This window comes from Manacus vitellinus, unplaced genomic scaffold (assembly GCF_001715985.3).
Source record: "Manacus vitellinus isolate BGI_N305 unplaced genomic scaffold, ASM171598v3 scaffold_44_pilon, whole genome shotgun sequence".
Taxonomy (NCBI): domain Eukaryota; kingdom Metazoa; phylum Chordata; class Aves; order Passeriformes; family Pipridae; genus Manacus; species Manacus vitellinus.
Genome location: NW_021940565.1, coordinates 919,171 through 945,526, shown reverse-complemented (window position 1 = coordinate 945,526; position 26,356 = coordinate 919,171). Strand labels below are relative to the sequence as shown.

The following is a 26,356-nucleotide window of genomic DNA, read 5'->3' as shown; positions in this document are numbered from 1 at the left end:
TGAAAACTAGTTGAAGCACCTGAAGAATTTATGTACATTTATAAAAAAATTCATAGCTGTAACATTCAAACTCTGACCTCCCAGGGTAAGTGCTTTAGCTGAAGAGAGCTTATCAAAAAAGAAAATTATGAAAGATAAACTGACTGTCCAACACTGCTCCAGCTCCATGGTACCAGGGAATGATTCCTGGGATGTCAGCCTGGCCCCAGAGCTGCACATCGTTAAGAGCTAGAAGGGAAAATAAAACCAGTTGTTCAACAGGCCCTGGCACAGGTTGCCCAGAGAAGCTGTGGCTGCCCCATCCCTGGAAGGGTTAAAGGCCAGGTTGGACAGGGCTTGGAGCAACCTGGAATACTGGGAGGTGTCCCTGCCCATGGCAAGGGGTGGAACAAGATGATCTTCAAACCACTCCAAGAGTCTATGATCCTAACTACTCCCTGTTTGACCTGCCCCTGCAGGTAACAAGGCACTGAAGTGTTGTGGGGGCAGGAATTACCCTCCTTGAGTAATTCAATTCCCTTTGTGGGGCCTCAGGGAAGAGATTATCCCCCTATTAGAAGGGATGCTGCAGGAGTCTGGAGGAGATCCTAGTGCACTGTGCTGAGAACTCACTCCTACCTGCCTTGGGAAGGATGGGGTTAGGAAGCACCTGGATTTTTTGATTCCTCTGCTGGAACCCTCACTACAGTATTTGCTCATCTTCAGCTGAGTCTGGCAGAAGAAGCAGCTGCAGGGACCTGCATGTCCCCAGAGATGATGGAAGGATGAACTTGTCACTTCATGGCTGGTTATTTGTCAGTCAGTCCTGGTGAGCAGCAACCACCTGGTTAAAACTCCACCCTCTCGGGTCAGCTCAGCTCTTACAGCACAGCTGCCATCTACAAAGAAAAACAGCACCACCAAAATGAGGTTATGTCTTGCTTATTCCACCCCCCAGTGCAGCTCAGGACAGGCAAACACTCAGAGGGAACCTTGCAATCCAGGATTTTACATACAGGCTGTATCCACTGCCCAGGGAAATGCCATGCACCCATCTTTTCATGCTTTTTCCACTTTCCATAAAGCAATTCCTTCTGCAGATCCATAGCTGCACTCTGACAGAAGGCAGGAGGAGAAGACTCTCTCTCCAGAGCTCAGTATAACAGCTGTGGATTAGATCACTAAATAAAAGGAAGATCTGGAATAAAGGATATGAGGGGAGTCCTTTCCCCTCCTTCATTTTTTTTCCCCATAAAGTCCTATCCCCAGTCTCTTAAAAAGTTTGACTCTACAAAGAAAGAATAGGTCACCAGTCCCACATTTGGGATATATGAACTAAAGACTTCATTTCTAATTTTTAGATTCAATAAAAAATTTGTAGGGAAAGAATTTGAGAAGTTCAGGGAAAGTGCTTATTTTCAACCCCCTTTTGTTCTCCATTGGCTCAAAGTTGTTTGTGTTCATTCTTCTGTAAAATTACATTCATTACATAATCAGAAACACTTTGAAACCTCTCAGTTAAAGGAATTCTCACCCTGTTACTAAGGCCAATCACTCTAAAAATACATAACAGCACAACAAAGTGCTTGGAACAACAGCTCTCCGAAGTGGTGATTTTAGCCTTAAAAGCATCTCTAGCTGTTGAAGTGCTCAAACACAAGCAAAAATCCTGTCCCATTCCCAGAGCAAAGCTCAAGAACAGAGATGGAGGATAAGAAAAGTTACTGCCAGCACATAATGCTAGGAAACAAAAAAAACCCAGAACATCCTCCCCCACAAAACCCCCAAAATAAACCCCAAAAAACAGTTCTTGCAGAATTCAACAATGCTGAAGTCCAGAGTTTCAATGGAGAAACTCTAGTTTAAAGAAAAGCAGGTTCCACACAACCATGTTGATGCTACAGGGCAGGTCAAAGACCCCTGACATCCACAACTGCATCACCTCCTGCCTCCCACTCACTAGTGGGGTACTGAGAAAACAAGCTCTGACACAGTCTGAGTAAACCTCTGCACTCAGTGGGAGCAGATTTTGGGGGCTGTTTACCTGCTCTGTCTCAATCAAAGCTTAGGAAAACCAACCATGAACACCTGCCAACTCTGCAAGCATCTCTTGCCAACTCCATATCCATCTCTTGCTCCATGTAATGAAGCCAAGCTATTGGGATACAGCCAAGGACTCAGCCCAGGTGCTTGGCAGATGCAGGGCCATGGGATGCACTGTCAGAAAACCACTCCAATCTAGGTGTGTTTTTCTTCTGTATCCCTTTGGGACACTCTTCTTCCCTTCCCAATAAGGCTCTTGCAAACAACCTGAGTGTTTGACCCCGTTCTCGGATATACACGACTGGAATAAAGGCCATTGACAACCATCAGCGAAGGAATAACTGGGAAACATCAGCAGCAAAACACTTTAAACATTCAGCCCACATGTTGGAACAAGAGAGAGACAGACAGGGGAGGGAGAGAAAGACTTAAACAATCCATCAATGTTGCTTTATTAAAATCTTTATTCACACAATGTTGCTTTATGTGGGATCTGACCCCGGGGGATACAAGTAGAAAGTCATGATAACGTTCTGTTTGCTCATTAGCAACCTCCATTTGTGCAGCAGCTCCCAGGGGCATCCTCTGACAGCTCCAACAGGGGTGTCTGTTTCCAGCATCTTGCTCCAGCTGCCGCAGCAAATAAATTACCTTCTTAATAAATTAGCATTTTTCAGTTGAAGTTTGTTTGGCAAGACACACTCCAGTTCGTCAGCTGCTGGAAGAGGAGCCGGCTCGAGTGTCTCCTCCACCCCAGGGCTGACTCAGGGGGGAGGAGGTGAATAGCAGATGGCTGATGGTGCCTCTCTCTTTAATTAGTTCTTGATTTCTGTGCTTCAGGCGCTCTGGTATCACCAATCTCCACAACACAACCACTGTGTAACATCTGGGGCCAGCGGATGACGGCGTGCACAGCGAACGAGGATCAGAAGGTGTCATGAAAACCTCACTGACAGAGCACAGCACCTGCCTCACAAACCATGTTATTTTTCAGAGATTCAAGCAGACCCTGTTGGCACGTGGATGCTGCTCCTCATTTCCCTTCCAATGGTTACAATCTAAAATTTCTCAGGGTTCTGTATTCAAGCAAAACAACGACAGCTGCCAAAAGGGCAGAAATTATCGCAAGGCCAAAATCACATCTCCCTGATTTTGGCTAAGGGAGGAATTTATTCTTCTTTCCTGCTGCAGAACACCAACCTCCAGGAGTGTTTACAGCAACCAGAAGCATCAGTATCACAAAGAAAAAAGCAAACCCAAAAAACCCAACCATTTCTTCCTTCCTCCTACTGACGATGCCGGACTTCACGCCCTTTGTTCACAAGTAAACCAAAATAAACCAATACCCTGCTTTAAATCTTTGACATTCATACTGGGGAAAAACTTATCCCCATGTTCCATCTGACAGCAAAAGTTTCAGCTTAGAGCAACACATAAATTCTCAACCAATTTAATCTCAAAGACAGAAAGACCTTTTTTTGAATCCATTATTATATCAAGAGTGATCACACAGAAATCAAACCATCAAATTTTGGTAGATCCTTCCCAAAATACTAAGAGCTCATGATTAAGCTCAGAGAGAAGAACAAGCTTTTAGAAATGCTACAAGCCACCACCATGTGCTTCACCATCTCCCCTTTGGGTAAATCATCTGAAATTTCCTGGGGAACAGCTGATGCCAGCACTCGCCCCTGCCCCATGGGCACCTCTAAGGCACCACCCACAGCTTCCACAGCGTGTTCTGTTGTCAAGTACAATGATAAAGAGGCACAAGCTTCTCACCAGCGTCCTCAGAGCTGGCTGTGCATTACCATCCTGACTAGTAACTCCAATAAATAACTCCAGATCCAAATATCTCCATCCCATCACCTCATCCCTCTGGGGCAGGTCTGTGATGTGTCCAAGTCCAGAAGAGAGACAGAAGAACATAAAATTCAGTCTCAGGTAAACAGTTACGTTCTGCTTTCAAGATACTCTTCTCATGAAGGAAGAAAAAGACTAACAAAATAAACTTGCATTTTTCAGATAAACTCTCTCCCTAACATTCTTGGATCAGGTGTGGCCTGGGTGCAAGCACAGGAAACAGCTCTCTCCTTGCCCACCACACTGCAGAGCTAAAGAGATCCTGACAGACAAATCAAGGAAAAGGGCTTTAACTGACATTTTGCTGCCCTTGCTCACAAATCCAGTAATCCATAATCACTTTGGGAAGGGAGCTCTCTCCTTACATTAAGGACCATTCTGGCTGAACTGAGCACCGACGCAAAGCTGTTCAATTTGGAAACAGCGACAAAGCTGCTTTCCTTCTGGAGACACAGATTCTTATCCCAAGGTGACAGGTTTTATGGCCACAAGCTCATGGGCAGCACAGGCTGAAGTGCTGAAGTATGACAGGACTGGCACAAGACGAGTGCTGCAAGCCTGCCCTGGAAAGCCAACCTGCACCAACTCTTCCCTACCTACAGCAAAACCATCAGTGAGGACCCCAGGATGACCATCCCAGGCAGAACATCGCAGTGGCAGTTGCTGGGAAGGCAGAAAACTTTCTGGAAGTGCTCACAACTTCTGAGCTTAGCCACAGCCAGACCAGGTGAACGGTGGGACTGACCAGCTGGTGCTGCACAGAGCAGCAGGAAGCTCTCTCAGATGAGATGGAGAACAACCACCACAGCTCAGGGGTCTCTCTACCCTTCAAGTTACTTCTGGTAACTCGGGAAGCCCAGCAAACACCTCTTTCCTCAGCCCAACATGCCCAGAGGCCCCACATACCACAGGGCTCACAGTAAGCAGCGTGACCTTGCTACACAGAACCTGCTTCCAAGGACAGATCCTGTCCTCCTCCTCCTCAGCTACAACAGAATGGAAGTTCGGTTTTTGATACGGACACAGGACTGCAAGGATATTTTCTCCACTCAGACCTTGCCAGATTCCTTAAAAAACAGTGACAGGACACATGGAGACTTATGAAAACCCCTTAATTATCAAGTGCTGTATAACCACTCTGTCCTCTCCTAAATCTCCAACCCTGTGGATAAATCTTTGATAGGACTTCAGCCAAAACACTGAAGCATTATCACATATGAGGCAAACCCCTTTCCCAGTCTTTTATCGAGGAAAAGCCAAGCGAGCAGCAGAGGTCCCCTCTCCCACCCTCATGGCATTTGGAAGAACATCCCACCCCCGGGGGGGTGGCACAACTCTTCAGTCTAATAATTATTGTATTCATCCTTTCCTCGTTCTCTAGAGAAGCAGTAAAATGCCCAACCAGCTCACAGCTGATTGTGTACAACCCTGAATCAGACAAACTCGCCAGAGTATCCTGGGGGAAGAGAAGGGGAGAGGACTGTACTGTTCATCTCCATTTGTCCCCTCTGGATTCAGTTCACAAATTAGTGTCTGTATTCCACGCACTCCCACCAACACCAAGAGCCATTTTTACCCAGTGCAGTGCCCACTGCCGGCAATGGACACGCCACCACGGCCAAGATGCCATTCCAGGTGCTGAGCCATCCAAGGGCCCAGCTCCCACCTCTCACTGCTGCCAGCCCACAGAAAAAGCCACTGTCACCTCCATTCCTCTGGCTCGGGAGCCTTCCTGTTCATGTCAGTCCATCTTGGCCACAGCCCTTCTGAACTGATTGTGCTGTTTTTCTATCGCTTTTTTGTTTGTTTTTTTAAAAAAAGGAGTTCCATCCGTGTTCCGCTACAATTACAAGTGAGACAGAGTCATCCTGTCTTCCACCAGCACCACATCTGGCCCAAACTGGTCTGTGCACTGCTTCACTGTAGCCAGGATGCTGAGGAGCCGCTGGTCCAGGGCGTCCAGGTGAGGCTCGGAGAGCACAGGGGAGATGGGGTCATGCGACATGGCCGTTTTTAAGGCAGACTTCAGCACCCCGTTCTTCAGGTAATTCAGCCTGTTCCAGGTGGAAACCCGGATGCTGCAAAAGGAACAAACACACAAACACATCATACCACTGCCCAGCTGTGGTCCCGTCCGGAATGCCGAAGGCAGCCTCCTGAGGGAGGTGTAACTGCGGGTTACGCAGGGTCTGAGCGAAACTTGGAAGGTGAAGAAGAATCAATCCCCTGTGACAGTAACTGATGGCACACAGGAACACTTCCTGCTGCGAGCAAGGACTCTCTTCAGTCCTGAGGCCTCCCAGACACAGTGTGGAAAGGAAAGAAAAGGAAGGAAAATCAACAGTCTGGTTGTTAATTCAAACACAAACTCAGGTTGCCTCAGGAAGAGCATCACTGACCAACAGTTAATCACAAAGGACAAAAGGCTGTTGACTGAACCTCCAAGAAGGTAAACACAGAAGTGATTCTTCCTTTTCACTGGCCACTGAACTTGTTTGTGTTGTTGTCATAACTCATCTTGACTGTTGTGTTCTGTGAGGTCTCTTGGGATTCTCCTCCAAATCCTTATGTTTTAGCACCACTGGTCTAAACTCTGGGTTTTGATGGCCTCTAATAAACCCAGCAGTATAAGCAAGTGCTGTACCAAACCTATTGTTAAAGCAATTATGCATATGAAGTCTTATATAGCATTTGCCTGGCACCAGAAAGAAAGGGTACCTAAAATCCAGGAAACTGCAAAGTCTCTTACAGAGATAAACTTCTCTTCTGGTTGCATTTGGGAGAATCTAGATGACAGAGACTGCAAAAGATCCTCAGTAAAGCAGGAAATTAAACATTTGTTTAAAATTAATGGAGGGAAACTACAGAATTTGAAAATCAACTGTTCTCTCTATGGATTTTAAAAGAACCTTGCAGAACACAGGCCAGGTGTACTGCAGTGTGCATGGAATCTTAGTGGAATCTAAGTGGAATGCTTAGTGGAAGCAGGATGAGAGCTCAGGCTTACTGAAAAGTTCCCAGATTTAACAGGCCTCGAGGAATGTGGAAGACAGAACCTTTCAAGGAGAAGCTGAAGGAACTCTCAACTAAATGCTTAATTTGGAAGGCTTAAAGGAGTTAATGTTATCGTCAAGTATCAGAATCAGGAAATGGATACATCGGTATTTTCTGTCCAGGAATTTTTTATAGAATCCTAGAATTGTTTGGGCTGGAAAGGACCTTCAAGATCACCTTGTGCCATGGGCAGGGACACCTTCCACTAGACCAGGCTGCTCCAAGCCCTGTCCAACCTGGCCTTGAACACCTGCAGGGATGGGGCAGTCACAGTTTCTCTGGGCAACCTGAGGCCTTGCCACCCTCAGAGGGGAAGAATTTCTCCCTAATATCCCATCTAACCCTGCCCTCTGTCAGTGTGAAGCCATTCCTCCTTGTCCTATCACTGCATACCCTTGTCCCAAGTCCCTCTCCAGAGCTCTCCTAGAGCCTCCTTAGGCACTGGAAGGGGCTCTGAGGTCTCCCTGGAGCCTTCTCTTCTCCAGGTTGAACACCCCCAGCTCTCCCAGCCTGTCCCCAGAGCAGAGGTGCTCCAGAGAAGCAGCAATGGCCTGGTGAGAGAGCGGACACAGAACAGAAATCAAGTCACAGCCTCTAAAAATAAAACAAACAAAACCACAGCTCACAAGGCCAAAGCAGAAACAAAATCCAGCAAAGAAACTACAAACCTGGGTTGAAAGGAGCCCCCTGAGTAGGGCTGCAGTCTTCTTCAGAAATCATTTTTGGAAATGATTAAGTTGCCAGACACGTTGAGTCCTTCGCTTCTGTCAGGGAGACTCAGAGTGGGATGTGAACTTTTATTTGTCAGGAGCTGGATGGGGACAGCTGCAGATGCAAAGTACCTGTCACACTGACTATGGAAAGATCTGAACCAGTGACCTGGAGGTGAGACCACTTTCTGCAGCCAAACACCCACTGTACTGCCCTCATGAAAATGTATTTCTCAGCTTCTTGGGCAGTGACAATACATCAAACAGACAATATCTCAAAAACAATAAAGCCCTGAGTATCCAAGCAAACATTTTCAGGTTGCCAGAAGGCTTCAAACCTAATTACATTGTAAACCTAAAGACACCAATTGCATAAATAAAGTGAACAGCACCCCAGCATTTCACTTACATGCAGCACTGATAAAGAGGAGCCAAGATGCTTCTTTCATCCAGGGCAGGGTTTCCAAAGCTGAAAGGCAAAATTAAAACCCAAGTGAACCTGTTGAACTCCTAATGTTGTTCTCAACATCAAGAGCTCTGTAAAGAATTCAAAGAAATCAATAGTAGGCAATTTCATGCTCCAAGAGATCAAATCATTTAAATTAAAATACAAACAGGCCATGGCCAATCACAGACACAACTCTCAAAAGCATCAGCTGATGTACCAGGTAAACAGAAGGAGCACCAGCATACCCAGTTCTGTGTGAGACCAAGGCACCTTAGAAAGGAATTCCAGAGGAGTCTAGAAATGGAACTCATCTTGTCATGTAGGGGTAAGGAATAATTGGGATTCTGGGCACAGGGAACGGGAGCTTTGCCTCTCTGACACTGCTGGACAGGGAAGGAACCAAAGAGCAGCCACCATTAGAACAACAGTTCCACCAACAAGGTGATCCACCTGAACATTTCATGCCCACACTTTCTGAGGGAGGTCTGCCAGAAGGCTTCCAGAGTATTTCAAGCTTCATCTAAACACATGCTCGTTTTATTTTGTATATTTGTATTTTGTATATTTGTATTATTTTCACCCTCCTCATAATCCTGTTTTCAACACAGAACTTTCCCCTTAATAGAGGTGAGTTGCTCTAGGGGTCTGGCATTACTCTGCCCAAATAATTCTGTTATTAGTAGCTTTAAAACTGGAATAAGCTCCCGGGGAAGTGGTCATGGCATCAAGAAGCATCTGCTCTTAGTCATGTGCTCTTAATTTTAGGTAGTCCTATGAGGAACAAGGAGCTGAGCTCAATTGATCCTTCCAACTTGAGATCCACCATGATTCCATGAAAAAACTGGCCCTCTATCCCTTAATTCAAAGGACTTGAAAGAACCTCACTCAAGCTTTCAAGAAAATAATTTACTGGGAGCCTGCAAAGCCACAGCAGCAGTATTTTCATAGTGTTATAAGAACAAACTATAATGAAGGGACTTGACCTTCAAACACCATATTTACTCCCAATGACTAATCCATTAAGCTTCCTTCCTCCTAGAACACTGTCAGTGCATAACAGAAAGACAGTTTTTGCCTGCCATGGGCAGGGACACCTTCCACTAGACCAGGTTGCTCCAAGCCCCGTCCAACCTGGCCTTGGACACTTCCAGGGAGGGGCCAGCCACAGCTTCTCTGGGCAACCTGCGCCAGGGCCTCACCACCCTCACAGGGAAGAAATTTCTTCCTAATCTCTCATCTACACCTACTCTCTCTCAGTTTGAATCCATTCCCCCTTGTCCAGTCAGCACCACAGCCTTTGAAGGACCCTAATACTTGGTGAGTAATTTCTGACAAGACAGAAAGCTTAGCACAAAAGATATTAATGAAAAAAAAAAAACAACAACATTCCCTGGCCCTCACCTTTTGGCATTGTCCAGCAGGATGAGCATGCTGGCTCCCTCATCATCCTGGAAGCTCTCGTAGTGGTGCCGGTCGGCATTCCCGATGAGATAGTCGAAGATGGCCGTGTCGATGATGTCCAGGAGCCGAGGGCCCGAGTCGTAGGGGGAGGTTTTCTTCACAGCGTCGCAGTAGCTCTCGTCGTACTCCCACCTGTGGCCAGAGAGAAACCAAACAGCCCTTCAAGGAGCCATCCCTGCACACCAGTGGGAGTTACAGCTGCCCTTCAGACACTGAGGAGTGCAGGAAGAAAAGCTAAGCACAGCAGCCCATGCTGTATAAAGGAGGAAGAGCTAGACAACAGTGTTTCATCAGCAAATGAGCTAATCCTCATGAGTAAATCCTGCATTCACATCCCAGCGTGTGGAGCAAGCTGTAGTTCCAGTGCAAGGATACACATCATCTTCCTACGGAAAACAAGGCCAGAGTTTGCCTCCTCAGTGCTCACAACTCAGCAGTGCCCAGGCTGCCTCATGGTAAGACTGACTTGCCTCCTTCAACTTCCCAGTGAAGGACTTCAGCACTGTGTCTGTTTGCAGTGCCTTGACCTGCTTCCATTGCTCTGGCTTTCCAGTGACCCTCTTAATTTTTTCTCTCTAATGCAAATCATCTCATCATGGTTAGTAAAGAGCCTCTCTGTCCTGAGAAGGGCTTCACCCGTGTTCATTCCCCTTCAGAGTTGTCTCCTTCCTCCCCACTTCCCTTCCAGAGTATCTCACCTTTTTCTCCACTGACAAGATTTCAAGCTTCCCTCTCATCTCCTCTCCTTCTACAAGTAATGTTGTAACATGGATGTCATGTCTCAGTTCTCCAAAGCTAGGATTTTAAATTTTCTCATTTTCTTCTTTACAGCTTTCAAAGCTATTCAACACCACCACCTAAACAGCCAAATCTCTGCTGTATATCCTTTCCATCTGTCAACCTAAATAACAAGTACATCTATAACATCTTCCATGTAAGGATTGAAACAATCCTTCACAAAACAGCAGTGAAATTGGAAATGCCTTAAACCATCTGTGACTTGGAAACAGAAATGGAGGAAAGAAGCTGGAGAGCCTTGCTGACATGCTCACAATTGCAGACTCATAAAAGGAGGAAGATCAGAATTTTATCACTAGAACTGCCACATACCCCACCTCATCTTCTAGTGGTCTGGAGCCTGACCTCCCTTATTCCTTCCTCCAGGTATCCAAACTAGAGGGGCCAAAAATATGTCTTCTCAATGTTTTTGACGACAGGTCACACATGGTCCTCAAACGCTGTGTCTGGTTCCCTCTTTCTTTTGCATCAAGGTCCAACTCACATTCAACTTGCAGCACAAATCCACAAGGCAACAGTCTCAGACCCTCCTACCTCTTGTGCTGAATAAATTCCTTATGCTGCATCCCTCTCTCCCTCAAGTGTTTCTCTTTCTCTCATTTTACTTTAGAGCAGTACTTAATCTTGCCACAATTTTTCGGATAGACTATTCTCTCCCTCTCTCTCCTCATCTTCCACAGAATCTTTCAAGACAGACCTTTCTCTGACACTTATTTCTGATCATTTATATTGTATTAGCACAGGCCTTGGAAGGTCAGGGATTTTATCTATTACACTTCCATTAAACATTACTTATACTAATGTATGAATTATGTTCAAAAGGTCAACTCAGGACAGAGTAGAAGCAGTTAGAGCAGGAAAAAATTCTTAACGCTTTTATTTTTCCAAAATTACCAGGCACAGAAAAAGGAGAGCATGACACCTAGAACATTTCATTTTCCTGATGTTCTCAAAGGGAAACGTGCAGCATGACAAGGTGCAAACACCAGAACTTTTTAACTCCATCTGAACGAGAAAAGAGCGAGTTTCAACACAGCAAATATCAAATCAGCGCAGGAATCACGGTAAAACCCTGTGTAAGGAGGCAGCTTATGATGAAAAATAGCCTCTCAATAGAGAAACACCTCCAAGAATTCAGCCCATTCATTACTGCAATATACCATGTACTGAACACAGCTAATTTTGACCTGCTGGAAAGGAGAAAACATCTGTTGCTTAAAAATCAATCCACGCATTTAATACTTTAAAACGATTCAGTGAAGCCTTTGGATGAAATTCTTTGTGAGAACAATCACATCATTGGAAATCGATGGATACTTTAGATCAAGGACTAAAAAACTCTTTCTAATCACTTGTTAATGACAAAGATTTGGAAAAATTTACTAAGCTCTAAACCCCTTGCTCTGGTCATGGCAAAAACATCCCCAAGCCATGTACTCAGACGTGTCACATCTATTGTACAAGATGGATAGAGCTCACATTTGTCCTTCTTTAAGGATTCTTTAGATGCTGAGCCTGGTCACCAAATATTAATGGTATTCAAAGCAAGGAGCTTTCCAGTGCCTACCTACTTAAGCTAAACCAGCTCCACAACTCTCAGAAGAAACTGCAAGGACCGTGACAGCAGGTGCTACCACATTTCAGAGGGTCACAGTGTCAACAGAAGGTCCAGTGGCACAAGAGAAGGGTCCTGGTTAGCCCACAGCCAAGGTTTTCAGAGCCTGGAGTGCCCCTCCCACGTTCTCCTACCTGGCAAGTTTGCCCTCCCGGTAGGTCCTGCCCCAGGGGTGCCGGTGTTTCTGGAGAGGCCACACGTCCGGCAGCCACAGGGTCACCGACCCCTCCATGATGTCCCCGTCTGCACACGCTGGCTCTGTCTCCCGACAGTAGTAGCACTTCCCATAGAAGCAGGTGTTATTGCCTTAAAACCAAAAATAAACAGGTATCAAAGCAGCAGAACTTAATCCGAGGAATCCAACCGAAATTCAGGAGCATGTTGTTGCAGCAGAGCCCTCCCTGCAACAAGATTTCACTGCACTTGACCACGTGCTTCCTGTCTCAGAGAGGGAGAGGTTCCAAGAGATTACACAGATATCCATTCATTGCAAGTACTTAAGGACTAATATTCAAAGGAGAGAGTAATTATCTTTTCTAATGACTTTATCACATCGAGAGTTAATACACTGCACCACCAACAAGATTTTGTGATCCCTTCCCAGTCCTTGGGACCTTGACTTGGCAACCTTGACGCTGCTTGTTTTTCACATTTTTCACGTACTCCATGTGTCAGATTTGCCACCTTTCTGAAAAAGTTAACCTAAAAGAGGCAAGTTAAAAAGAACACAGCAGAACTCAAATGGATTTGGAGCTCTGAGACCTGCCACACACCTCAGCTACTTGAGCAGGGGAGACAGAAACCAGCTGTCATTCTTACATGATGCAGGAATGCAGATCTGTCAAAGCTTCAGCAGTGTCTTCTGACAGGAGAGGAGCAACAAAACCCTGCAGCCTTTAGTCTGCTAATGCTGATGTATCCTGTAATCCACACAACCTGGATTAATAGTTTTAGTTTAACCTTTTCTGTTTCCCCCTTCTAACCTGCCTTAGCTTGACTCTTGCCAAGTTAAATCCAGTTCCACGTTCACAGATGTTCCTCCAAAATATGTCTCAACCATGTCTCCCTTTGTTGTGATTCCACTTGTTCTCTATCCTTGTTTCCTTTGGCTCTACATCCAATATCCTTCCCAAACCAGGCTCAGCTCACCCAAAGATGTGTTTTTCACCTTCTACCCCTACACAGCCCCACCCCTCAGCCAGCACTCCAGTGGAGTCCTCCATCCAGACCTGGCCCTTGTGCTCCCAATACCCCATCAGACAACTTGAGGATGTTAGAAATTATTGTTAACTACAAAGAGCTTGCAGACCAGATCTCTTATCTGTATGGAAAGCCCTGTAAGTCTCACTTTCCATCCAGGGCCTGCAGCAGGTCCAGCAAGAGACAGAATTCTTTGAGATTGTAGCTGCAACTCCAGCAAACCTGCACTGAATAGGCATGAATCATCTTTTCTTCAAAACCTCAGAAACTTGAGCAAATTTGGGCTGACAAGAGATCACAACCTTTTCCCCAAATCCACCCATTTACTTGGGTCCTGCACTGCACAACAGCGAATCCAAGGAAACTAAGGAAAGGCAATGAAAATTTCTGGAGCCAACTTTTCAAGTCAGCATTTCTGCTAGAAAACAGCTTAGTTGTCTTGGCTGAAATTCAAAAAAGTATAGTCTGCCTGAGGCAGGCACCCCATCTGAATGCAAGGAGAGTTTGGGAAGGCTGAGCTCCTCTCATCTCTAAGTTACACCTTGTAACTGGCAGTGTGAGACTGCCAGCAGTGCTTGTAATAGGAATGTACACAGGCACATATTTACCAGCTCTAATGAACAATCATCTCTAGAGCCTTCTGATTAGAAAACAAAACAAATGAAAAAAGAGTAGTAATTGGATATTTTATGAAAGCCTGAAGGAGTTAAGGCTGCAGCATAAGTAATTTCTTGGTGCTTAATGACCACCTGGTAGGAGTTCACATTAGTAATTCCCATTACGTGCCCTCACAGCATTACTGCTGTAAATAACACAGGGAAGTTCTGACACATTTGGTTCTAAATGCTCCACAGGCACAAACAGCATCTAACACCCACTGAAGTGTCAGCTCTACAAATTATCCCAAATCACCACTCTGTTCACATTAAATACAATTCTATTTTTTCCCATGTAGGTCTAATCACAGATTCTTCCAACCACCTCTGACAGCAGAGAGAAAATTCTTACTCAAAAAACCCAAAACTTCCCATCTGTAACAGCAGCATGAGGGAACACAGAGCAGATACAGAGGGAAAACTACTTGGAGGAAACCAAGTCCTCCTCCCCTTCCAAACAGGGTTATACAAGCTCTCCCTTGGCAAAGACAGAGACTTCCCAGCTTCCTGCACCAGAGTTAACTGTTCTGTAGCTGTGTCAGGCTCCCACGGCTCTTTTTCCCCATTGAACCCGTTTTTCTTTACTGGGCTGCACAACCCATGGAATCCACTCACCCACGGTCATGAAGGTGCCCAGGAGCTGCTCCGTGGCCACCGGTTTGATCTCTGTGCGGAGGTTCACAAACCTGCCAACCACCAGCGGGGCCCGGCGGAAACCCAGGATTCTGGTTCGGGAGGAAGAAACACAACAAGAGAATTTGCAACACAGGCAGCAGATCAAAACTGAAACAAAACAAAGCCACAGTCTCTGTCAGAGATGACTGAGACCGAAGAATAAAGCTGGAGCCCTGCAGAAGCCTCTTTTCTTCTCCAAGCAAAGTAAGGGAACTCACTTTCCTTAAGTGCCTGGATGTTAAACTTCATAAGCCATCAGTGACACTGTTTTATTAAAGCCTTTCCAGCACAGCACCACAGGATGGACCATGCTCAGAACTCAGACCTCACCCCAGAAATACCCCCCATGTGTCTCATGTACAGGCTGAAGCAATAAAACCATGTGGCCCGTGGGCTGGTCACCTGCAAGGATCATTTATAATTTGTGGGAACCACTATCTATTGAAGTGCTGTGTTCAAGCCCAATTCAACTACACTTGAAAGCAACCAATCAAGGAGTTGTTTTCTTTGGCATGAGGAGGGAGAAGGGAAGAGACAATGGCAGAAGAAAAGTGAATGCCTGAAAAGTGCCTGGAAAAACAGAGGTGGGAAGAACAATCACAAAACTTGTAGTTACAAGATCCAGGTTTCACTCCCATGTGTGACCACAAATGACTTGGGTATTTGTAATGGAATTTTAAAAGTGCTTAAAGGACTACACAGATCAGTACAGATTTCAAGTCTCTTCACCTCCAAAGTGCCAACACAGTCTTCCTGTAACAAGGAGACCGAGACTGTGCTCATTTATTCCAGATAAAACCGCATCTCTAACAGCATTTCAACTATCAGCATTCAGGGTTTGGCATTTTCTGTCCCACTCTTTGTATATCCTGTACTTTGTTTTTCTCCTGTAATTTTTCTCCAGCTCAGGACCACAAAACCACCTGGGCACCCTTGAATACAATTTATATACGAATAGCTGGTTTTCCTCTAGGATGCACTGATTAATATTTAATCTAAACAACAGGCTTCACTTTTTAGTGTACTGGACGTGAACTTAGCACATACATTTGGTACTCCAGGCTCTTCCACAGCATTTGCTTAAGCTCTTTCTTCCCTATAATATTAACTGTAGTGGTTTTAGTGCTCATTCTCCTTTCCAGATTTTTCACAAAAATCTAAAATGTTAGAATCTTGCACAGACCTTTGAAATGAAGTGTCACCAAACAGATGATTTTTATTTTTGCCTTCAATGTGCTATGCTGGCAGGTTAGAAACAGCTCATATCTGAGGTGTATTCTTCAAGGAACTCTGATGAAGCATTTTCCAAAGATAATAAAGCCAGGTAAGCCAATAATTCCATACCTATCCAAGTGAAAGGCTGCCACTTCTGCGTTGTGCCTGTCGTAGCCAGCGTAGGGCTCTCCTTCCACTACATAATCCCTGGCATATCTGTAATTGAAACAAGTCATATCAAGTGATTCTGTGCAGAACTTCCATCAATTTTGCTGTTCAGAGCAACAATTTAATAACAGTGCTACGTTATAGAGCCTCTGGGTCCCTTTCCAAATGACTGCTAATGGGAGGGGGAAAAAACCATCCATGAGATTCAAGTGTTCAGACTGTTGAAGTGGTAAACAAGGAGGAAAGGCAGTGATGTACAGTGATCTCCAAAGTTTGGGAAGCAGTGCCTATTCCAACTAATGGATTTTAATCCAACCATATGCCAAGTCACATCTAAGAACAAAGAGCACAGACCCAGCTACAGAACAGGGGACTATTTATACTGGAAATCAGCAATTCCACAGATGATTTTGGGGTTAGAATGGATTGTACATTAACATGAAAATACAATCTGATATTGTGGAAGAGATGGCAAATGGAATCTTACAGCAGACAGAAAATCAGCAAGAGTGAACCTGAGGACAATACTGGATATAAACAGAGCCTTTATTCTGGTGGAGGAAAGACATCATGATCAGCAAGAAACAGAAATCAGGCACCCATCACAACAACGGTGTGTTTTGGTGAAGTGGCAGGCTTTTTGCTCCCTTTTTTATCTTTTAATAGATGTTACTTAGTCAAGGCAAACACCAATTTCTGAGTTTCCTCACATCTGAATCAGTCCTAGGTACTGTTTTAGCACCATGCTTCAGGTGAGTGAGAAATACCACAATCAATACTGAGCAAATGGGTCAAATGCAACACATTTTCCAACAAGACAAGGCCTATTTTCTCATTTCCATCTACGTATCAAATTGTGTAAAATGGATTATTTCCAACAGACTTTGGGAACAAGAAGTAGCAAAAACAGTGCAGGAGAAGCCACTGAGCTCTACCTGGATGTTTTAGCCCTGCTCAGGGAAGGTGTGGGTGAGACAACAGTTCATTTCCTCAGCCTGAGCAAATGCTTCAGCTTGTCTGCAAAGCAGCTCAAAAGAGAATTCACCAGGGCAGGATGGCAGGGAGCTGTGGGAGGAGGATCTGACAGATTCCTGCCAAACTGGAGCTTACACCAAACGAGCAACTTATTTCACATATACCACCAGATGTGATGGTAGCAACTCTTAATCATTAATAAGTCAGGCTTTGAAATGTGACAGCTAACCTTCAGAACACATCCTCAAAGGCAGGTCTCTGGTATGTACCTACAGCAGGCTCTTGGAAACATGGTTACTTCTTGAAAGCTGAAGAGCTAAAATTTATTGGTAAAACCCAACCAAAGGCCTTGTTTCCATGCACAGTAGGCAACTGGTTCTTTCTAGGGCAAAAGCAACAAGGAAATTCCATCATCCCCAACCAGTAAGTTTCCCAGGAACTGTTTAACTGTTTTTAGCAGTAATTTTGACAGTGCTTTCATGTTCAAAGCCAGTTAAATAGACTCTCTTGCAGTGGCACAAAAGGACTCTGCCCACAAGCCTGGCTGTTCAGCAGTCACAAACAGAACATCAGTCTGCCTGTATGGCCAGGGCCATACTGCCCAGTGTTCCTATAAACATTCCCAGCTGCACATGTCCTTGATGGAGCACAGTCACTGTGCCCACCTGCACAGACATGGCATTATGGGAATGCACTGCTCAGTGAAACACTTTACAACTCTCACCCACACAGACAGCACTATGGAAGTGCTGTGTCTTGTTGGTGCATTTATGGGACACGCTGTCTGTCACACCACCACGACCTCAGTGTGAAAGGCTCACGCTGCTGGAACACAGCCTGGGCCCACGGGGAAGCTCCAGCCAGAGCAGGAACTGGCTATACAGAAACAGGACTGGGAACTCAAGTGCAGGGCAGATTTGTGTTCTCATTCTCTAATCACAGTTTGGGTTGGAGAGGACCTTCAAGGTCATCTCATTCCAACCCCTGCCATGGGCAGGGACAACTTCCACTAGACCAGGCTGCTCCAAGTCCTGTCCAACCTGGCCTTGCATACTTGCAGGGATGGGGCAGCCACAGCTTCTCTGGGCAACCTGTGCCAGGGCCTCACCACCCTCAAGGGGAAGAATTTCTTCCAAATATTCCATCTAACCCTGCCCTCTGTCAGTGTGAAGCCATCCCCCCTTGTCCTATCATTCCATACCCTTGTCCCAAGTCCCTCTCCAGAGCTCTCCTAGAGCCTCCTTAGGCACTGGAAGGGGCTCTAAGGTCTCCCTGGAGCCTTCTTTTCTCCAGGCTGAACACCCCCAGCTCTCCCAGCCTGTCTCCAAAGCAGAGGTGCTCCAGCCCTTGGAGCACCTCCATGGCCTCCTCTGGACTCCCTCATTAACAGGACAGAAAACCTTAATGCTTGCTCAACCCAAAATCTTTTGGGCAGAGATGTCCTCACTCTGTGGTGACAACACTTCCCATTTGCAGTGCACTCCCCTGAAACACACCTCCCTTACTTTTTAACATCTTTCTTTCTTGTCCTTTTCCCCAAAGCCAAACAGTTCAAAAAGCTTTACAGCCACGCACAGGACTCTTCGTGAGTGTTCAATCATGTCAGATTTCCCTGTGGATCACTGTAAACAAAGGCCATACCAAGAAAATCTCACTACCCACACATTGCTCCTCCAGTACTCAGCACTGGCAGACAGGAAACTCTGACCTACCCAAGCCATTTTTACAGCCTTCATGCAGCAACAGCAGACACCCAGATCTAGTTTTAAGATCACTGTCAACTTGAATTCCTTCCCTGTTCTTGAACTGCACTCTCTCCTGGCAGTCTGACATGACCCTTACTCAGAGTAGGCAAGGTTTGTCTCCACATTGCCACAACCTGCACTTCCAGAGTCAGAAAGACTCAGAAACATCATGTGTAACCAACATTCCCCCAGGACTGAACACAGTGGTTATTCTTTTAACCTAAAGACAGGTAGTTTTGAGCATCAAGACTGTGCAGCCTGAGAGACAGCTGGCACAGCAACCTACTGTTACCAGAGCACCAGCAAGGCTCCCTCCTGTCTGTCTCTCAAATAACAGCATGGCCTTTCCATTTATGGGAAAATTTGTAACTTAAACATTAATGTGACAACGTGGAGAAAAGAAAACATAGGTATAAACAAAGCAGCTATTACTGCAGTCATCGAAGGCAATATTCACCTCTTGGGTTTGAAGACAACCTTCTGCCCTCCTTCAAGTATCAGCAAAGCTTTCAGCTGCGTCCCTTTGTATCCCACGTCGGCTTTGATGATCCTCTTTGTGGTCATGGCGTGCATGACAGCGCCCAGCTCGGGGGTCTCCTCGGGGTACACCTCCCGGGGCACCACCCACTGGGCGGCGATCTCCCAGGGGGACTGGAGCGTGTGCTCCAGCCGCGGGTCCAGCTCCACGTGCAGCCCGGCCATCATGCGGTGGAAGGCGCGCTGGTCCTCCCGGTTGGCGGCCGAGGTGTCCAGGTTGTCGATGAGGAAAACCTTGGTGAAGATGAAGATGACGAGGAGGATGGCCAACAGCACGACCCGCTGCTTCAGCTTCATGGTGCCCTTCCACCCTTCTCCCCTGACCCTTTTCTTCCGAGCGTCCCAGGAAGTCTGTTGGAGATCAGGGTGAGGAAGGGGATGTCAGTTAATGGATTTCATTCCTAACTTGCATTGTCAAAGAGGTCTCGCCACTGAAGCATCTCCTGGTGCCCCTGAAAATAAGCAGAAAACAAACTTACAATCCTGCACATTCCACCAAACTCAGAACTAAGTTTATGCTCGGAACATAAGCCTGCATTTATGGACACTTGTATCCTAAAGCCCAAACATTTCTAATAAAACACATGAGTTTGCTGCATTCCTGCATGGAAGGGGAAATTGCTGGATGGCATCTCTGAGCAGCTGAAATCATGGCAGCTGCAGCTACCATGGGTAAGATTTTGCAGAGAGCTGTAGTTTCTAATTTCACACACACTCTTCCACTAGTATGAGATCCCATGATCACAGGTCACCTAAAGACCTGTCCCTCCAGAAAAGCTCTCAGGTAGATTTTAAGACAGCTTGACAGCCAGTGAGAAAAGCTGCACAGCCTACTTTCCTGAAGGTACATAAGGGTAGAAGAGACTTATTGGTTTACTGCCTTTCATTTGCTGTCACTGTAATTTACTCAGATTTTTTTCCATTCTTAAAAAAAAAAAGAAAAAAGAAAAAAAGGAGTGGGGCAGGGGATGACATATTCACTTCCTTGTGGTTGACTTTGTGCAGTCAACTGTAAAACCCATAACCACAGAAAATATACAAAGTGTCTGCAATCTCAACCCTAAATTAACAAGAAAAAAGTCCCACACCACTAATAATGCCTCAGCATTAGTTCTCAGCAACCTCACCTGCAACAGTTAAAGCTCCATCTGTGTTTCTATATTTACAGTGGGCTGCATGACATGCCTGCCCCCTCAACGAGGCCTTGGCCAAGGCAAAGTTAGCAAATAAGGATCACAGAAGGCACCACCAACTGTATTTCAATGATGAGGACAGAAGTTACTTCTCTAATATTGGTTGAATGCAGTCAAAACCCAAATGGAAAGGGACACTCAGGCACATCTCTGAGGAGCACTGGGAGCCAGCAGGGATTTCTCTTTGCACAAGCCATGCTAATCATGCAAACCCTGCACGGCACCCTGAGCTGGGAAGGGCTGATACAGGAAAGCCTTCTCATGAGATTTAACAATAAGAGTATAAACCAGCCATTATTAATCATGTCACTGGAAAAACCACCTGCACAGGCTGAAGTTCATTTACCAGCAGCAATCACAGGACAGCCAGGCTATGCCTGACGAGGCACACACAGGTCACAGCCAGCAGTGCAGAATCAGGCTTGGCACAGGTAAGAGTGTTTGTATAAAAGGATGTGCCAACCCACAGCTGACTCCACAGCACCTTAAGCAAATTTACATTACAGGTCCATAGCAGACCCAGCCAGCCCCGTGGCTCTCCCACCTCCCTGTGCACCCGTGTCACCTTTCACAGACCCAGCTGCAGAGCATGTGCTATGGCCTGGGCCAGCCCAACAAAGAATAACCAGCTAAAAACCACTTCAAACCAAGAGGGACAAGGAAATTCAAAGTGACAACATGGCAGATATTCCTGTTTTTAAAAGCCCTCTTCTCTGCACAGTGAAAGCTGAGCACTATCCAAGTTACAGGTGGCACACTCTGATGAGGCAGAGCCAGGGCTTTTAGCCCAGTTCACCACCCAGATTGTTTTGCCATCATCATCCTGCCTCAGGTGACAGCTCAGTTCAGTTTGGTCCTTTCCAACTTACACATTTTGCCTCTTAAATACTTCCTATAGAACCTGTCTGCTGGAGCAGGACAGAAAGTAAAAGCCTCCTAATCACAGAATCTGCCGAGCTGGAAGGGACCCATCAGGATTATCAAGTCCAACTCCTGATCCTGAGCAGGACACCCCAATAATTAGTTAAAACTGACAGGTGAACAAGTGGTTTAGTGTTGACAGCAACCACTCACACCAACATAGAGACCCAAGGAAGGGCAGAGTGTAGGGAAGAAGAAGCCTCAGGGATGTTTCAAAATGGGGCTGTGGGCCCCTGTTAACAGTGTAATACTGATTTTAATCTATTGGAAAATCAGTGCTTGTGCTCATAGTGAAAGGCAACAAATCACGTGTTTATATGGAAATTCAAACATTATCTACTTCTGTTTTGGCTGTACTTTTCCAAACAGCTCAGCAACCTGAACATTACCCCTGCAAGCACAAGAATGAGAAGCACAGACAAGAAAGATGAACCTGACCCAAAAGCCCTCATTCCTGCAGATACAGGCTCAGCCAGCAGGAGATCCCTAAACAACAATATTATTCTTAAATTTAAGCAGGAAAGCAAAGCAGATGCGGCTGTAACTGCTCCCTCTCATTGTAACCACATAATTCACTTCTTTAAAACCAGTAGTTCTGAATCATTTTGAACACTGCTGTTATCAAGATCTGCTTCCATTCATCCTTAAAACCCATTAGAGCTTGTAAGGAGCTAGGCAGAAGAACACAGTTCACTTCAGAACAGTTATGAGAGATGTGTATATGTACACATACATTTTAAGAAAGCCTTGCAGCCCAGTGCTGGCCAAAGCACAGGGCAGCAATGTTCCACACCTCTGGAGCTCAAGTTGGGCACTCACTTTCCTAGACTGATTTTCCAGAATGCTGAGTTTCTCTAGGGATATTATTCTTGGGAGGGGTGGTGGGGGAATATAACTACAGTCACTTAAATTAAAGGTCACTTATTTAGTTTATCTTTTGTGACAGCTTTGAAACTAATTTTGGCTGAAAACCTCCAGCGAGGTAAACAGCATTTACAAAACAAAAATAAGTTAAATATTTAACTATTTGCTGGTGAGTTGGCTCTGACTTTGTGCTGCCATCTGAGGACATGAGTCATCGGCTGCTTTCCTCCAACAAACCCCAAAACACCCCTGAGGTTGCCATGCAATCCATTTCCCAGGTTACCTGCACAGCCTGCACTTCACTCCTTGGGTGCCAATGTTACACTCACTGCTCTGCAAGCCAGGAACTGAATCCTTTTATGTACAAGTTTATCAAGACAGCAAGAACTTGAGCTTTACTGTCTTAAATTGAAGATGCCAAGAGTGACAGTGTTGAGGAGGTGTAAGAAAATATTTATGCAGTTTTGGAAGACGGCATTTTGAAAAGGACAAGTCTTTGGAAAAGACCTGAACTGGAAAAGATTATGAGAGCTCCAGAAGCGTAAAGCTGGTCCTGGAATGAGGACAGAGACAGGAAAGGTGGCCACAGAAACAAAGGAAGTAACAACAACCCCCCAAAATTTTAAAAAGGAAAAAAAAGCATGAGCTGTGAGCAGAACTCTGTGGAATGAAGGGCAAAAGGGTCTTGGACAATGACAAAAGTAAACCCAGGGATGATCTCAGGAGGAGACACAAAAAGGAAACAGTTCCACAAACTGCAGGGGGTGAGAGCATAAGGGAAGGGTCTTCAGGCTTGACAAAAAGGGGCAAAGGGAAGGAGAAGCCACTTACTTCTACATAGGAGTCACGAGAATATGGGATGCACAAGTGACAGTAGATGCTCTTTGAACCTGAAGGCATCAGAGAAAGAAAAAACCCAAACAGTTTTCAGAAGTCAAGTACAATTTACGTGTCCAACCCAAGCTGACACGATACAATGACAGAAGAATAATCCCTGTGTAGCTCCAGTCCCAGAACACACATTCCCTTCTGCTCTTGGGATCAGCCACTGATCTCTTACCAAGGTCAGGTAACCCTAAAAGTGGTTTTTTGTCCTTGATTTTCTGCTTAGCATTATCTCCAGCTACCACTACTACACAGAAGACATAATTCAAAGAGCTTCGTTGCTCTACCACCCAAACTTCATCTCCCTGTTAGAGAAGTGCAGAAAAAACTCCCTTCCCTCTCTACCATTTTACCATGCTCCTGGATCAACCTGGAAAAGAAAACAGCCAGAAATACACAACCCTACCAGCTTTTTAATGCTGTAGTCAACTGGCAGGCTTGCATAAGAAATGCTTCTTGTTTTTCACCTCTTAGGGCTACTTCCCAATCAATTTTATCTCTCATTACAACCAGGTCTGTATTCTCAGCAAGTAAGGAGTCTTCCAGCTCAGTATCCAAATAACAGCCTCTCTTCAGTATCACGGTGGGGTCACACAAACACCTGAATTAAAGCATGTCTACCGGCATTAAACACCAACATCACACCCAGTTCAAAAAACAGCACGAAACTTGCCTCTTACAAAAATCACAGCTACTATAAGCAAGCCCACAAAGTTAGCAGAGAAATCTCAGAAAACATTTTTTTTATTGGAGTCATAAGATCAATGCCACATATCACAGTTTTATTTTTATATCTTAAAGCCAGAAAGCTGCTATCTCAAAAATTGCATGTACAATTTGCAAGGATTTTGCTATGCTCCAGATGACAAATCAAGTCTGAGGGCAGGCAAACATTCAGTTTGGCAGCACGAGTACACAGAATATTGTAGTTCAAACAGACACTGATCTGAAATAGATATGGTGAAGTACACTCTTAATTCCTGTTTAATGCATGCCTTTTTTCTTATATACACTCTACCTTCTGGGATTGCCCATCAAAAGGCCTTTAAAAGTTCTCCAGTAAATCCTGGAAAGCCCCTTGAAGAAACAGTGCATACAGTAGTGACATTTTCCTCTTCCCAAAATGTACTTCAGTCTCACTAGATCAATCTTCCTTTCTATCCTCCCCTCCCTGGCCAGTTCCCCAGCAGCTCATGCCTCCCCTCTCTGTGCAAGCCTTGTTATTCCTGTTTCCACAGGCAGGCTCCCCCAGACCTTTCCCTGGATTTCTCAGACTCATTCTGTCACTTCCACTCCCTGCGTGCTGCCTGCCTTGTGTACGAGTTTAGTCATCTAGTGCTCAAGGCTTCCCACATATTTACTTGTCTGCTACTTCTCCTCCTCTTTTCCTGTTAAAACCCTCATTTTATCTACAGGCAAAATCTCCATGACAGTCTGTGCTCAACCTTCCCGCACACACAGCTACACCCCCGGTTGGGAGACACAATACAGAGAAATAGGAAAGGCCCCAAGCATTTTAACCACTGCATTATCTCTGCCTGCAGCTGTAACCATCAGCAACTGCCTGATCCATTCTCACACAGCTTTGGAGAGAGACGAAATCATTTTGTCCATCCATCTGCCCACCTCGCCCCGTTATATCCCTCAGGAACTCCAGAATCCAGTACCTGCATTTCTGCCAAATTTGTCAAAGGAACACTTCTATGAGCTTTACAGAAAACCACAGGCCAGAGAGAGGACAGAAGCCTGGAGAACCCAAGGACAATTGGGTAAATATCCTTAATCTTTCCCAGCTGCTGGTCACTCAGCAAACAGGAACACCTGACTCATCTGGCTGCACAAATAAGGACAGGGCAGATTGGGATATGGGAAGCACCTGGGAGCAGCTCTAGGGAGGCAGAAGCTCCCAGGCCCCAAGGCTGGTGGGAGTCAGGCAAGAGCTGTTAGGGTAGGATGTAGCAAACAACTCCTTGGGGAAACCAGGCTGCATGAATTCTCCGCTTTCCATCAAGCACAGTTTCCTATGGAAACAAAGTTTATATAATCACACTTTTCATTTAGATCCACTGGTTAATTCCAAGCACATCTGAGAGGACAGTAGACGTTTTGAATACGGGGTTTATGTGTTTATTGGGAGCTGGCAGCTGGGGAAGGCTGCAGGAAGGGCTGTGGCATTGGCTCAACAGTTGCCTGTTCCCCTTGGCCATCTGGGCAACCAGTGTGCGCACAGCTGGAATGGGCAGGGAGCTGGGAATGCCGGGCAGGGAGGGAGGGATTGGATGCACTGCAAAGTGGAATGGCACAGGACACAGGCAGGAGGCAAGGGTACTGACACAGAGGGTGCTGGGACCTGGTCAGAAAACAGCTGGAACAACCCTCCCTTTATCCCCATCCCAGTTACTGATGTTCCACCCGACCATCGCAGGTCAGTAAAACGAGCTGGAAATGTTTTAGGGGGCCTTGTTCCCCTTGGAGATGAAGCCAAAGCAGTGAGAAAATTCTGCAGTTTTCTTTCTCCACTCAACGTGCTTATATTGATTCAGCTCCTAGATAATATGGGCACCAAAAATTTACCCAGGGTCCGTGCACCCATCTGACACCCAGCAGCAAGGAGCTGTTATAGGATAATGCCAACTGATTTCCCCACTCCCGAGGAGAGGCAGCGGACAATGAACCAGAGGGCAGAGATCCTGGTGTCAGAACTGAGCTGACAACTTTGTGCAAGGAAACAAAATCCACCTCGCCCTCCTGAGACTTTGTATCGCAAACGGAGCCGAATCCTGCTGTGACTATGTAGGTCAGACTTAAGGACACGAGAGGTGCAGGGAGTCACTTTCAAATTAAAACAAGACACAGCGTTAATGTCTGTTCTGCAGTAAGTACCAAGTGGAATCTATTCACTGCAAGACTGGAATCTACATTTTACAGTTTGCTCTGTTTGCTCAGCCCCTAAAGCACCACGGATGTTGCAGGACCACGGCCTCAGTGACCACAAACCAAACAGCTGCAGTGCTTATGCACACCTGTATCCAGAACGGACCCAAAGAGAAATGCCCTTTAAAAGGGTTAAACCCACAGCTTTGACAACTACAGTCAGCATTTCTACGAACAACACACATCTCAGTTTCCACCACGGGACAATGACGTTTGCCAAGCAGCGAGTGGCACTCGGTGAGAGCCCACAGTGCAGAGATGCTCGGAGAGGCTTCACAGCTGTGCGTGGCTCTGTCCCTGGCTCAAAGCGAGCATCCAGAAGAGGAACGAGCTGCAGGGGCGCGGATCAAAATTCCCACCTGCCAGAGCCGCGTCCGTGCGGCCCCCGCGGAGCTCGGGCAGAGCCGGGGGTGCCCG

The 26,356-nt window shown here is 45.9% G+C and overlaps 1 protein-coding gene across 1 annotated transcript; it reads right to left on the bottom strand.

The window, feature by feature from the left end:
• Positions 1–2,987: 2,987 nt before the first annotated feature.
• On the bottom strand, positions 2,988–23,029 carry FAM20B (FAM20B glycosaminoglycan xylosylkinase). The gene is made up of 8 exons (XM_008933922.3): positions 22,952–23,029; positions 19,063–19,594; positions 15,847–15,933; positions 14,443–14,552; positions 12,106–12,277; positions 9,499–9,690; positions 8,059–8,118; positions 2,988–5,963 (listed from the first exon to the last, which is right to left on the bottom strand). Exons 2-8 carry the CDS (start codon positions 19,437–19,439, stop codon positions 5,732–5,734), a joined length of 1,230 nt encoding a protein of 409 aa, XP_008932170.2. The 5' UTR covers positions 19,440–19,594; positions 22,952–23,029; the 3' UTR covers positions 2,988–5,731.
• Between the last annotated feature and the right edge of the window lie 3,327 nt (positions 23,030–26,356).